General features: G+C 37.2%; 1 protein-coding gene across 4 annotated transcripts in view; it reads right to left on the minus strand.

Moving 5' to 3' along the window:
• Positions 1–14469, minus strand: part of RNGTT (RNA guanylyltransferase and 5'-phosphatase) — a 183020-nt gene that overhangs the window by 127060 nt on the left and 41491 nt on the right. For all 4 annotated transcript variants that reach the window (XM_080341800.1, XM_080341803.1, XM_080341802.1 and 1 more), the window contains one exon: positions 5904–6039. In XM_080341800.1, coding sequence (XP_080197926.1) covers positions 5904–6039 — 136 coding nt within the window. The remainder of the gene's footprint in view (positions 1–5903; positions 6040–14469) is intronic.

Raw genomic sequence — 14469 nt, forward strand, 5'->3', positions numbered from 1 at the left:
AAATACTCACTTACCTAAATGGAATCAATCTCCTCCCTGCCCCCCTCACCCTGTGCAATTCTTGGATAATAAACCACTTGTATTGGTTAGGGATTTTTTGCTGCCAGTATCAAGTTAAAATTCCAAATTCACATATATGAGATAAAACAGTTGGAAAATACATAATAAAAATAATAAATACATAATAAAAGAAAAACAACTGTGAGCTCAAGAGTTATTCCAAAAGAGAACCTTACATCAGCTCAAATTAGTTTTGTTTAGGTTGTTTCTTGCTAGGTCAGCAGCATTTTTATGTTTTACATTTTAACTTCTCTTAGAATCCATAACTTCTACAAAGTAAACCCAAATGAGAGTCTCAATGCAAGATTGATTTTCGGTCTGTACACATACCAAGCTTCTTGAGTTGTATGTACTATTTAATCACATTCGGCTTCAAAAAATAAGCAAGCTGTTGTAAAAATATTGATTTTTTTTTTAAAGCAAACACAAAGCTTCAAGCATTTAAAACCAAACTAGAAGATATGAACCTGGCGTTCTCAAAAATCATTGGGAACTATACGTTGTCTACTTAATATTTTGGAATCTCATTTTCTGTGAACACAGCACTAAGATGCAGATTGGACTTTCACAGCCAAATGCAGCATTCTCAGGTGCTGTGAATGACTACCTGAAGTGACCTAAACACCTTGCTACATCATTAAAAAAAAATTCCATGCCTGAAAAATATTCCTTTGTAACATTACAATATCTTACTCTAAAAACCATTTAGTTACAGGTAACTATAACAAAACGCCACGCTGTTACTTTCCAGCATTTAGGTAAGACACCAGTGAGCTATCAAAGGAACAGCAAATGCAGCGCTGCAATGCTTTCATTGACAATAAACTTTATAAATAACTGCCAGAACAGATGGAACAGGTATGCCCTAAGTATGCATGATGTTCAAATTTGGAAGACTGTGTGAAGATACAATGTGGAGGGGAGGGGAAAAAAAAAAGGAGGAGCGGAGGGGAAAATTTAAAAACAAAAAACAAAACAAAACACAAAAACACAGAATTCCTGATAATAATGAGGTGAAATGAAGAACAAAGTAAAACTGAAACAAAAGAATTATACCATATTTCTTTAAAGTTTCAGTCACATTAGCAGGTGTAATAAATTTTTAAGATAAGCTTAACATATGTTAAAGGACTCATTTCCTCAGCCTACATATTGAAAGCCTCAGCTTTGATACAAAGGTAGCATTTCTTTGTAAAACCCTGAAAACATTTCCTATGCCTGGTATTACAAGATTTTATGTTTAATTTTCAAAAATCTGAATCTCTGATTACTCAGTTTAATCACAGAATCATTTCAGTTGGAAGAGACTCTCTGGATTGTCAAGTGCAACCATAACCTAACCTAACTCTAGCACTAAACCACATCCCTAAGAACCTCATCTGAACACCTTTTAAACACCTCCAGGGATGGTGACTCCACCATTTCCCTGGGCAGCCTGTTCCTATGCCTGACAAACCCTTTCCATGAAGTTTAAGACAACTTATAAAATACAGCCAAGAGGACCAACAAAGACTTTTTTAAACCTTCTCTGGAAGGTCCAGTTTTAACACAAAATTAATTTTACAGAAAAACTGTTCCTCTACCTCAGTCATGTATAAACCTTCTTGACTCTATCACTGGTCAAATTTTCCTTTTTCCTCACATCCTGACTTCTTTTCTTCCTCCCCTGCCTCTGATTCTCTTTTCACATCCTGACTGAAATCCCAGCAGCCAGACCAAATAAACAACAGCACAATATGCCTTAGCAGTAGAGATGACAAATTCCTGCACTGCTCATCTCCATCATGACAACAACGTTCACTGCTCCATTAGTTTCGCCAATACAACTGTTGTAAGGCAAAAGCTGTAAAGTGATCATAAGAATGATTCAGATTAGAAATACTCTAACACATCATTATTTAACAGTCTGATTTCAGTATCTTCCTTGAAACTACGAGAACTGAAAAAATGCTTCAGGGAACAGACCTCAAAGGCAAATTCACAAAAAATGTGGTATTTGAGAAACTGATCACGTTCTAACTCACTCACTCTGATCCGAGTAATAACCTGCTACTCTAAGGCTATATTTAAGTCATTTTTAGGTAACTAAAAACTTAAACCCAGCAGCACTCACATGACATGATAATAGAACACAAAATCTTCCATAAGACACACCTGCATCCATACATTTCCTTTTATGGACCCCACATAGAGCTACAGACACTACTGTGAGTTTCAAAATTACCACTGCTAGTAAGTAAGATCTTTACCACTTGTCCTTTACTTGTTATTTTAGGCATTAACTTAACCTGCAGGTCTGTAGCACAAGGTCCAGTGGCCAGTTTCTTCAATGTGACCTGGCAAAACTGTGCTGGGGTCAATCTCCTTTTCTTAATCTTCTGGTGATGCAGACCACAGCCTTACAGAGCATTAGAAACGGTAGCTGTGCTAAGAGCTTTTAGCTGGACTAGTACAAAAAGAAAAATGCTAGACTGACAGCTCATGGACTTTTTCTTTTTTCCTGGAATTATCTAGCGAGCAACTCAGACTTAAAATAATCCATAATTTCATCACAAAGCAAAGGATCTCAGTTTACCAGCCACTTGCACAATGTATTTTTTGTTGACACAAAGTATGGCATCAGCTCTAATCACACATCTGTTTACTGTTCCTTTTCATCCTCTGCCTTCCCTTTGTCCATTTATCTTCAACACAATTCCAGCCATTGCTGTATTTCAGGAATGAAAAGAGGTGTTTTTTTGGTTTTAACCTACTTTTTCACAAAGCACCAGCCTTTGCAAACTCAAAAAGTTTTAAGTTATGCCATTTCTGACAGAGCTTACAAATAAGTGAGGTCTGTACTGATACAAAAACATCAATCAATCTCAGTCTCGCTCTCCACTTTTGGAGTCCTTGGCCCTCCTAAGACTCCAAGTGTGAACAATATCTTATATATAAGTAAAATAAAATATATATATAATCGTATTAAAATTTCAAGAAGTATTTCAAGCCTAAGAATGCCTCTGCATTTTCTGCTTAACTGTTCTAAAGCTAAGCAGAATGCCAAGAAAGTTCCTGAAAATAACTAATTAGTTTTCTTGCATGACAGCCAAAACACTTGAACAAAAATCTATGCATTCACTCAGATAAGAGCATGGAAGCAAAACACTTGGCTTCTAAAGGAATACTTCATATTATACTAGTCACCTGTAGGTAATATTCAAATTAGCTTTAATGAGCTTTGCAGAAAACGCTCTTCCCTGCCAGGGGAACATCACAACTGAGAGCTGGAGATGAGTGGAGGCGCTTGCAGGAGACCCTTCTTCACGCAGGACATAACTGATCAGAGTCAGAAGTGGCTGCAAGTAATTTCAGCCTGAAGTGAACCATAAAAGCATTTGAAATTCTCAAAGACAACCACATTAAAGTCTTACACCAAAAGCCTTAAAGCAAGTTAATAGATCACTTAATTCATGGAAATTGCCTTTATGAAAGTTTTATATACACTGTCATTCTAAATAAAGTTAGAGGAAATTGTCTTATCTTTTGTACTCTTAACACAAGTAGCTGTTTTGCTGCATGGCACTGATATCCGTTTTGTCTTCTTTCTTATATTTTTTAAGATAACTGTAAAGCAATGGAAATTGGGCCATCTCATTCTATACTTTCATTCTCTGAAAGAGAGAAAGCTACTTCAAGGGCAACAAGTATGAAGTATTTCAACCTGTAATTAAAAAATTAACTTCAACAGCCCTGCAGCACTAATTAGCAAAATACGTCAACACAAAAAAGCCAAATTTTTCTTCCCATGGATGGAAGAAAAAAAAAAATAAATTGTGCATATATCCAGAGTAAAAGAACAGTCATGGAAATTATCATTTGGCACCAACATTAAACAAATATTCAATTACAAAGTTAAGCTGTTCTGGTGCTTTCTCATGCTTCAGGTAATACGCAAAGTTTGTTCTCAAACCTGTGGAAAGCCATTTCAGTTGAAAATGAAAAATATTCCATCAACAGTTTGGTTTTTTTAACTGACCATACTTAAATAAGTTTAGAAAACTGTACTATGAAAAGTATTTATCCATTAAAAGGTGTTAGTTTTATCTCAAGGTACTTAATTCAATGAATATTTGTTCATTTAATGTCATTTTGCTTTCCACTTCCTGAAAAAAAAGGGAGGGAGGAACTCACAGTAAGACTAATTTTCTGTCAATAAAGTGAGATACTGAAATGCACTATAACGGCCAAACTTTTACAGAATAACAAATGACGTTATAGCTCATGTCCTGGGTAACTGAGAGAACTTAATTTATTCTTAAGACACTTAAACTGGGAAACACATCACAGCAGATCAGAGCCCCTCTCCCACGTCCCACAGCCACATTTATGCGTACATCTCAAAACACCTGCAATCCCGTCTTCCACCATGTGCATATTAGCCACCCTTACTACCTCTGTTTTGAAATGCAAAAAAAAGAGAGCAGCAGTTTCCCTGAAGAACACCTACCATTGCACCATATGGACACTGGCAAGCCTTTACTTTCCAAAGAGCCTTAGAAAAAAAGGAGGAGGGGAAAAAAAAAAAGACCCAGGCTTTTTATCTCAACGGTATGGAACGTAATGTATGTCATTAAGAATATTATTATGTACGTCATTAAGAAGCTGAAGAGGCTCCTACCAGACTTGACAGCTCGTGCAGCCACTTTCGAGCTGACAGCACGGCTCTTCTTGCATTATGCTCTCAATTTTTCAGTGAAGCAGAGGTGGTGGAAAATATTCCATTATCTGCTCCTCTGTCCTTGAGACAGTACATTGTTCCTTGCAATAATTATCCTCACAGATTCGATTTACACATGCCTCACATGTAAATGTGTATTCAGTACGACAGATCATTGACAGAAGTGACATTTCAAGAAGGATAATGACAGCAAAGGCCTGAGAAAGGAAAGGAAGTCAACAATGACAACATGGTCTCCCGTATCGGAAAGGTGCATTAGGCCTCAGAAGACTAAACTGGAACATCATCTGAGATATTCAGTACTTCAGCAAGCCAGAGTGACAGCGATGTAAAGGGCCTGCAATTCTACTGCAACATGATAAGAAACCGCATTCATTTACAAGGATAGATATTTAGGATAAGAGCTAATGAAGTTGTTTTGTTCATCTGAAATAGGAAGGTCAAGAAAGGAATAATCTCTTCTTGAGGCTACTGTTCCAAAAAGTTTACCAAGAATACTCCAGGCCAGCCTTCTATCAAGAAATACAGATGTTTGACACTTTGTTTTAGAACTAGCTTACAAAGTTCATTACCAAGTTTACATAATTTAAATTAGCATGACAAGTTAGAAATGTTTTAGTCATAAACAAATGTAACAAAACCACTTCTAAATCACAGTTGATAATTCGGATGAGCTGAAAATAAAAGTGACGGAAGCAAAGATATCAATTCACAAAAGTCTATCAAAAGGTTATGAAAATTTTATCAAGTTTTAGAAATATTTGCATTAACTGGGTTGAATTTACTATGTTTACAGTATCAAAATACAAGCTGTAACAAGAGATCAGGGTCTGCATTATTCCTTTAGATTCTGTTTGAGCGTTTTCTCATATTTAGAGTATGTCACCTCAATACTTTGATTTATTTCAAAGACAAACAGCTCCCCCCAGAGCAGTCATCATTGCTATTCCATAGATAAGAAATGACTTATGAAGCATAATCCCCACATTCAACCAGCAACTGAATCTATATTACTCCTGAAATCCCATGATTCACTGATCCAGGCCTAGAAACTTGGCCCTGTGTCTAAACAAAAGCAAACAGCACTGAAATTCTTACAATAATTATACAGTATCCTCCTTACCCCATCCAGAAGAGTGTTTGTTAGATGTGTGCGAAGGTCTTTACGAAACGGAAATTCCAGGTTAGATACATGAAAAATCGAGTTGTCTCTATCAACCATATAAACTTCATTCTTGCCATCAATCAGCATCATGTACCTGCAAAGGCAATGTTAAGATATTATATTTAAAGGCATATCCTCTAAATCTCTACTAGATCAATTTATTTTAAGCACTAAAAAAGAGCAAGCATGACAGGCATTACAAAAAAAGCATGGTAGCTGGAACTTTCTACAGTTAAAAATTTAAACCTATAGCATCAGAAAAGCAGTTTATTTAGTTCAATGCAATTATCACAAAGAAAATATTTCAAAGAGGGAAGTTCAGAATAGATACAGATGATATAGATATATAGATGATATAGATTAGATATATAGATGATATAGATGATACAGATATAAAAGAACGTTGCTGTGTCCAGACAAAATGACGCGTGGAAATCTATTAAAAATAAGAGAGGTTTTAATGCTGTAAGAAACACATGTGGCTAATTCAGTTAGATTCAGCTAAAAGATCTTTTACTCAAGTTTTCCCTTTCTTAAGTTGACTAGAACTTTGCCTGGTATAAATCTGCAGAGTTTCATTCAAAAGAAACACCTTTCCTATCTATCGCTGGTTATCTAACATCGCAGTATTGCAAGGTCCCAGCCAACTATTGAGCCACTTTTCATTAAAACTGATAAATTTAGCCAAGGTACATCGCTCTCACATTACACACAATGAAAACCTCAAAGCTACTACACTGTCACCAGCAAACTGTGAGTTTGGTTCAGTTGCAGATATCTGAATTTACTAAAAATTTCTTTACATTATGACAGTACTTGAGAGACCAAGTCATCAGTTTAGACCTCTCTGTGCTAAGCCCACAGGAGACTGCTCTACAGAAGTAACATCCTCTATACACAAAAAAAGAGTGAGCAAGTAGAAAGGAAAAAAAAAAAAAAGTAAAAAAGCTAAAAAACACAAGAGATGCTAAACAGCCTGACAGCTGTAACACACCTGACTTACCTCTGTAAAGTTTTGTTTGATCTTTGCAACAAGAGAACTAACGCAGAGTTTCGGGAAGAATAACAAGGCAGCTACACAGACAAAGGTTTGCAGCAGCCTAGGAGAGCACACCTGACTGCAGAACAGAAACTGGAGACATTTCAGCAGAAACTAGTGTCAAAAGCCAGATGACAAGTCCACATCTTGGCAGTGAATGAGAAGTAATAAAGGTGCTGAGCATTTATCACAAGCAGCTGAAAGTGAAGACTGGCATTTTGAATCTGACACAGTAAAGGAAGAGAAACTGTTGTCAGGCTCGGAAGGTGGGCAAAGCAAAAAAGACCAGGAAAAGTACTTTTTTTTGGAATCAACATGATGTGATTGCACTTAGTAAGCCCAGTGAAAAGAACAATATAGTTATCAAGATGCGACCGAATTATCAGACAGGAACCACCATGGCCTAATAAAATGCAAAATAATAATGCAAAAAATAAGCATATGAAAAACAAAGCTGACATGAAGACTCAAAAGTCAGGCCAAGTTCCATGTTCCTGTCAAACCTGAGTTAAGTCAGCTTTACTAATTACCACCTGAGCTGCTGTAATTGAACTTATGCCTGATCATGCCATAACTAACCATGTTGGTAGTCTAGACCAAAACTGATAGCGTGACCCTAAGCTGAGCTTTCTTTCACTGATCCTTTCATTTCACCTTGCACACAGACGTGCCGAAAGCACAACTGTTATTATAGAAGTTCTACTGAGAAAAGTGAAAATCACAGAAACCAAATAAAAGAAGAAAATAGGAGCATTACCAATTCAAGATAGTTCAATGGCTGTAAAAGTTCACAACATTTAATGTTCTCATATAGCCTTTGATACAAATAGGGAAGGGACAGATCTTCCCACAGCAACTAATTCGTTTGGATTGCAGTGCAGTTTCTTTGACAGTACAAAATAGGGAAATACTTGACTAAAACTGAAAGATTATAGGAGTTTCACCATCCACACCAGAATATTTTGAAAGCAAGCAAGCACATTTTGAAGACAAAGTTCAGCAAAGAACTTTTCATACTTTTAGAAGTCTTTGAACATATGCATTGGGGGTGGGGGGAAACCACAAACCAGTACTTTTCATAATTCATCCATCTCTCCTTGGGAAGCCCTGGTTATAAAGAAACTACAAGCTATCAGTACTCTTTTCTAAAACTAACCTTTCCTCTTGCAAGTAATGCTCACAGGATCTCTGCTGTCACAACAAAGCAGGAAGCATCCCCCAGAAACCCTGCGGGCAAATGGTCCACACAGGCAGCTTGCCCTGCTGTTTGCACAGATCCTGCCTCCATAAATCAGGAGATCTGACCACAAGAGCACAGCACCACACCTGCAGTTGTACTACTGAAAGCATTTCTTCTCAAAAATTAAAGAAACCATGAGGAGGGAAGAACCGTGTAACAGAAAAAAAATGTGCACTATATACTTTCAATTTTATAAGTAAGCCTAATTGTCCATCTCTGCACATCCACATTCAATGCTGTTTGAAGTCTATGCTTTCACTGTAACTTGTTTCAATGACAAAACAGCATCTAATGCTCCAAGAAACCACTACCACCTTCTCTAGATCTTTCACTCAAAACAAAATCTATGGAAATTTTCTGAAGAGTTGGTAGCTGGACAGTCCACCTATCCACTAGTCATTAGATTCCTTCTCTTTCAAGCCACAGCACTAACATTACATCACTTCTCCCATGATTTCTCTCTCCTTAAAATTTGTCACTGTCGCCTGTTTATACCACAAATTCTAAATGACAGGGACAACAGTGGGTCTTAAAACTGCATGCAAAAACTTCCAATCAAACATCACCAGGAATTACAATTACATCTTACCTCAGAGAGCTACTGAGAAAGAGCATGTGCTTACTTTGAAGACAAAAAAGTTGGTCTCAGGACAAAAAGTGACCTAACTAACTAACTAACTAACTTAGAAGCTGAACAAGTTCTCTGCATAAGAAAGATGTTAGACTGACCCAAATATGTCTCTTTTAAAAGGGTTTTGTTTGTTTGTGTTTTTTAAGCTGAAAGCCTGAAAACACCTCCACCCTTCAGTTTAATAAACTAGAGAAAAAAAAAAACTCTGAATGTGATCTAAACAACAGAATTTGTCAAAATTCTAACTATTGCCAATTTCTTCAGGGATGGACTGATATCCAGAAGTGTTCTATGAGTAGCTGATAATTCAAAATGTGCAAGAAGCTAAAGAGATGTGCAACCATGCCAAGGTTTTGGTGAAACCTTAATTAACGAGCGGGTTTGATTGGCTCACTGGGTGGGGTTTCTTTTGTTTGTTTGCTCATTTTACTCAAAAAGCATAAGTTATGTGCTTAACATGAAGCGTTATCTCTTCTCCACATGACACTTCAAGCTTTCTTGAAGAAATCTTGTAGACTGCTGATCAGTACATTTATGAATATTACTTGGATGTGAACTTATCAGTTATATTTTAAGAAGTTAATTAAGATATTAGCAGCACAAGCACTTACCCCAGACTAGAGAAAGCACTTCTGGACAACACCACATAGGCAAAGAAAGAAGAACGATGATTTCTCAAACACATTCAATAGGATCTAAAACAGCACATAGGAGCTTGACTGTCATTCACTGTATCGTACACTGTGAACACTGCTTGCTATTACAGCTGTACATTTATTACTTATTATCTCTATTGTGTGAGCACTCAAAAGCTCCAATTAGTAGACAAGCCGCATTGTATTAGATTCTGTGCAAGGACACAAGATGACATGGTCCCATATCAGATGGCTCAATCTGAATTTAAAACAAGACAAGGGAATAAAAGAGCAAGAGTGGAGCAGCAATAAAAGCAATCACAGAACTGCTCATTCACCTATACACAAAAAGGAAGAATCAGGTTTGAGCGACAAACATCATCTCTCCAAACCACCAACCCAGCCACTACCAACCTGCCAGTTCCCATTGCAACAAAAGTTCTGACCAGCGAGTTGAAGAAAAAAGGGTCACAGTGTCCACACAGATTAATCTCACAAGCAGATAAAATATCTGGTCATAGAAATGTTAAAATCTAAAGTTTCATTAGAAGCTACTTTTCATTCACTTCTGGTCCTGAGGCAAGGTCTCTTATTAATTCTAATTGGACATTAGTATTAACATGATAATTCAGGAAACAGGATGAAAATTTCATTATCAAAGAGTTACAGCTCCTGGCATTAGACAAGCAGATCTCCAAATCACCTGCCACAGTATTAATAACTTTAATCTTTACACTTTAAAAAATGTCAACCACCAAATATAATCTTGAAAAGTTTTCTCGTCAGAAATCAATTATTTTTAGCACACCCAAATAAAGGCAACTGTTTCAAAGGCTTAGTTGCTTCCGCACATATCCTTATCAGTTGGGTCCAAAACAGATGCTAGAAGAATGATTTTATTAAACTTCCATGTTTAGTTGGTTTTGTTGGGGGTGGGGGAGAAGGGTTGTTTGTGATTTTGGGCAGTTTTGGGAGGTTTTTGGTTGGTTGGATGGTTGGTTGGTTTTTTTTACACAATTCTGAAGCTGGCCTCAGCTACATTGAAAATGATAGGATAAAAACTGAAGTTTCTCCTTCATGTGGACGTTTAGTATTTTCACCATTAAATTTGAACGTATGTTTTAGGACAATATTGTTTAAGGCAAAATAAGGCAAATTACTTGGTCTCCCTCAACCTACAGTCATTCGGAGCCAGGAACAAGAACAGAACTGTGTCTTGCAAGCTCCAAATCCAGTTCTACACCCACCAGAGCATGTGGCCTCTGTCCTCTTTCCCAGCTCATTAGGACCCACAAAACTGGGTTTGAAAGTACTCCCCGACCCGGCACCTCTCATTCAGCACAGTCTTTGCCAACATACATTTATTGACAAACTGATCTCCTAGAAGTTCACAGAAGTTTTGCTACTAAATTCGATTTTATTATGTGCTTTACCTGCCTTTAACTTATTCCCCTCAGCCAAAATCCCAGCAACTATCCTAGCAATAAGGTTACATAGGTTAATTTTGTACTTTACAGGAGTTTTAAAACCTTAAGTGTAATAAAAAATACAGCACAATTTCATCAAACTTTTAGACCACATCTTCTGGGTTTGAGTTCAACACAAAATTAATTTTCTGAAAAAAATATGCAAGTAGCAAATGGATTAGAAATATTTTTTTAAAGGAAGATTAAAAATTCAGCTCCTGTAGGAGCTTTCTTTGCCTCAGAGTATTTCTTTAGATGGGTTATATCAAAGAAGATTATTTATTTCGACACAGTATTGCCGTTGTCGCTTTTTGTTTCCTTTTTAAATATGCTTCTGTCTGTATTATCACATTAAAAAATGTAAAATATAAGAAATTCCATCATCAACTCTCAGCGCAAAATACACGGCAGCTCTCCATTCCCAGGGGAGTTCATTACACAGCCTAGAATTCAGTCTTGTGAAAGCGCTGCCCTCCCACACAAATAAGCATTGCCCAACTCAGAATAGCAATTAGCATCACTAATATGTTCGCTGATGTAGAGGCGACAACAAAATCCTGTTGCAGATATCATTCTCAATTTCTTAATTTCCTTTTATGATTGGCAACACTTCAAAATCATGAGCGTGTCACCACCCATGATCGACCACCTAGGATGAGGTCAAGCCGCTTTAGCACTTTGCTTTGGACCCTGCTGCTCCCCCCCGGCAAGACGGCATCGACTCCTGGCCAGGCGCATCACACGCTGGAGAAAGGGCCAGTAGAATGAAAATTAATGACTGCCCTCCATCCGCTGACGGTAGGAGACCATCTATCTGTGTCACTAAGCTGCTGCGGTGCCATGTCCTGGCCTGAATCCAGACTGTGCTGGATCTAGAGTAACAGTTTAAATTAGATGAGTTTGAATCCGGCCTGTGGCAGATGGAGCAACACACTCAAAGTCCCGATACATGGGGCAGGCTCAGCTTGGTTTCTTCTCTTCTGTTAGTTGCTGTTGGCAATAGTCGCTGCTTCGAACTCTGTCTCCTGAAGGATGACAAAGCCTGGATACAGGGACACTAACATATTAAGTTATGTGAAGACTCATAATATTATTTTCAGTGTGTGAACAAAAGGAAACCAATGTCTTTTTAATCGGAACACTTGACAGCTCTGACACAAATACCATTTTCAAACTTGTACCCGGTGTTTTCATTTGCACAAGTGCATAGAGTATCAGCCATCAAGAAATACAGCTACAGACAGGCAGCTGTAGAATTATCTATTTGAACTGATAACCCAAATAGTAAATAAATTTTTTTAAAAACACACACACAGGCCTTTGGAAGTTAACCTGCTCTGAATATATCTTCATATACCTTCACACCTGAGTATATACTTCATATTTCTCTCACATACTTCTAAGTTAAATTCTGCTATCAACAGTCTGCATAGTATTTTAAATCAAAAATAACCCTTAGATTCTGACTGACATTCATTTCCAATTAACAGCCTCCAGCTCCAATATTTCTTATTCATGACCTTGCATTTTCTACAACTAAATAGACTTACAGTTTAATTATTCTGCTCCTCAGTGAAATCAGTGGCTTGTCTCCCTCATTTGTTTGTCAAACATAGTCGGTTTCTGTTTCAAAATTCTTAATGACAATATAAAATTAATATTCAGGTTCTCCACTTGTGACTTTTGATATATTTTCTTCTGAAACCATCCACTGCCATTTTCTTTCAATCCATTCTTTACCTATCTTACCATTCTAGCAATCTTCATTAGCCTCAGTCTCTACAATAAACCAAAATGTTGTCAAAGTCCAGAAGCTTGAGATCTACCGCTAGTCTTGTGTCAAAAAAAAATATCTTGCCTTTATGTGCTAAACAAACTCAACTCCTACCAAAATGGTTGAACTCACAAGAAATGCCATTCCTCATTTATACTGAAGACTCTGTTCCTCACTCCTTCTGATTCCATTAACTACTTCCCTCGACTTATTCGAATCTGTCATTTTAGAAAGAGAGAACAGCACAATATTGATCTATTTTTACCTCTCACTACAATCATAATATTCTAAATTTAAAGCTAAGTCTTTTTATAAATGACCCAAACTTATCCTCTACAATCAAGATTTTTTTTTTCCTGCATATTAAAATATGGTGTTCCCAGGCTGCTGTTTAGTAAGCAAATGTTATCTCATGTATCCCCATTTATTTTCAGAAGCATCTGGATTTGTCACTAGTGAAAATTCTCCATCAATTCTCTACCCTCAAAAGTAAGTACAATGCAGCTTCTGATTAATTTCATAATTGTAAGGTGTCTACTTTAGGGTGAAATTAATAGTTCCCAAGGCTTCAATAACTGTGTTGGCTAAAGTCATATTACACCAATGGAGATTTAGACACTCAGCTTGCATTAGGTGTTAAAGTGTGCGTGCTCATAGTGACAGCTCTGATCAGGCTGGGTATCTGCAGCAGATTCAGCAATACCCCAGAAGTTTACCTTAACAAACCTGTTGTGATTTTTTGAAAACCTGAACTCCATAACACTTTTTTTATCTTTCAGCTATTATGAAAATGTTATCCCTCCAATTCTATTTTGCATTTTTCCTAAACAATGAGTGCTTTCCAGTGCTCATGTTACAGTCCAGAAAATTATCCTCGCATATCTGCTAAGCCAATGTCTAATTTCCTGAGAAATTAGAAGTTTCCCAATATTCAGCTTCACGTTCTGAATCACTTGCTCAAGCTATCACTGCCGTGACTTGATGCTAGTATGGAAAAAAATAATTGTCTTACTGATCACCTCATATATCACACTGCAAGAGCTATGCTTCATTTCAATATTCATAGAATCGTTTTGGTGGGAAAAGGCGTCTAAGATCATCAAGTCCAACCAAAAACCTAACACTGCCAAGTCCACCACTAAACCATGTCCCTATGCGCCACATTTACAAGTCTTTTAAATATCTCCAGGTACTGGAGATATTGCTATTCATCAGTTCATCCTGCTTATGTGAGACCACAGAACTTCATTTCCACAAAATTTGTTAAGGTGGTATTCCCTGCATATTTACACTTTGTGCAACTGAGCACTGTAGGATAACAGATACCCCACAGCTTATACAGAAATTCAGCCTCCATCATCTTTACTCTTCCTCAGTCTCCTCAACCACTATATCACACAAAAATAAATTCTTACTATTATCACTGTCTGCCACCACTTTCCTTTCAAATCTGAATGCAAGTTTCCCTTTTCATTTGCTCCCCTTGACAACCCAAGGTCCACGGAAGATTTTTTCCTGAGTGTTATGATCCTGGAAATCATCAAAAGGGAGGCAGTGAATCTGCAGATGACAACACTTACTACAGAAATCTTCAGAATGTCCCAAACTACAGTAACAAACATCACAGGGAGAGATACGACCACATCTGCCCACCTTACAAGCTTCTTAAATTAACTCTGTCAGCTGAAAAAGTTGACATGGAGCTACTTTTTAGAAATCAGTGAGAGCACAGAAATGCA

The sequence above is a fragment of the Nesoenas mayeri genome (assembly GCF_963082525.1).
Source record: "Nesoenas mayeri genome assembly, chromosome: 3".
Lineage (NCBI taxonomy): Eukaryota > Metazoa > Chordata > Aves > Columbiformes > Columbidae > Nesoenas > Nesoenas mayeri.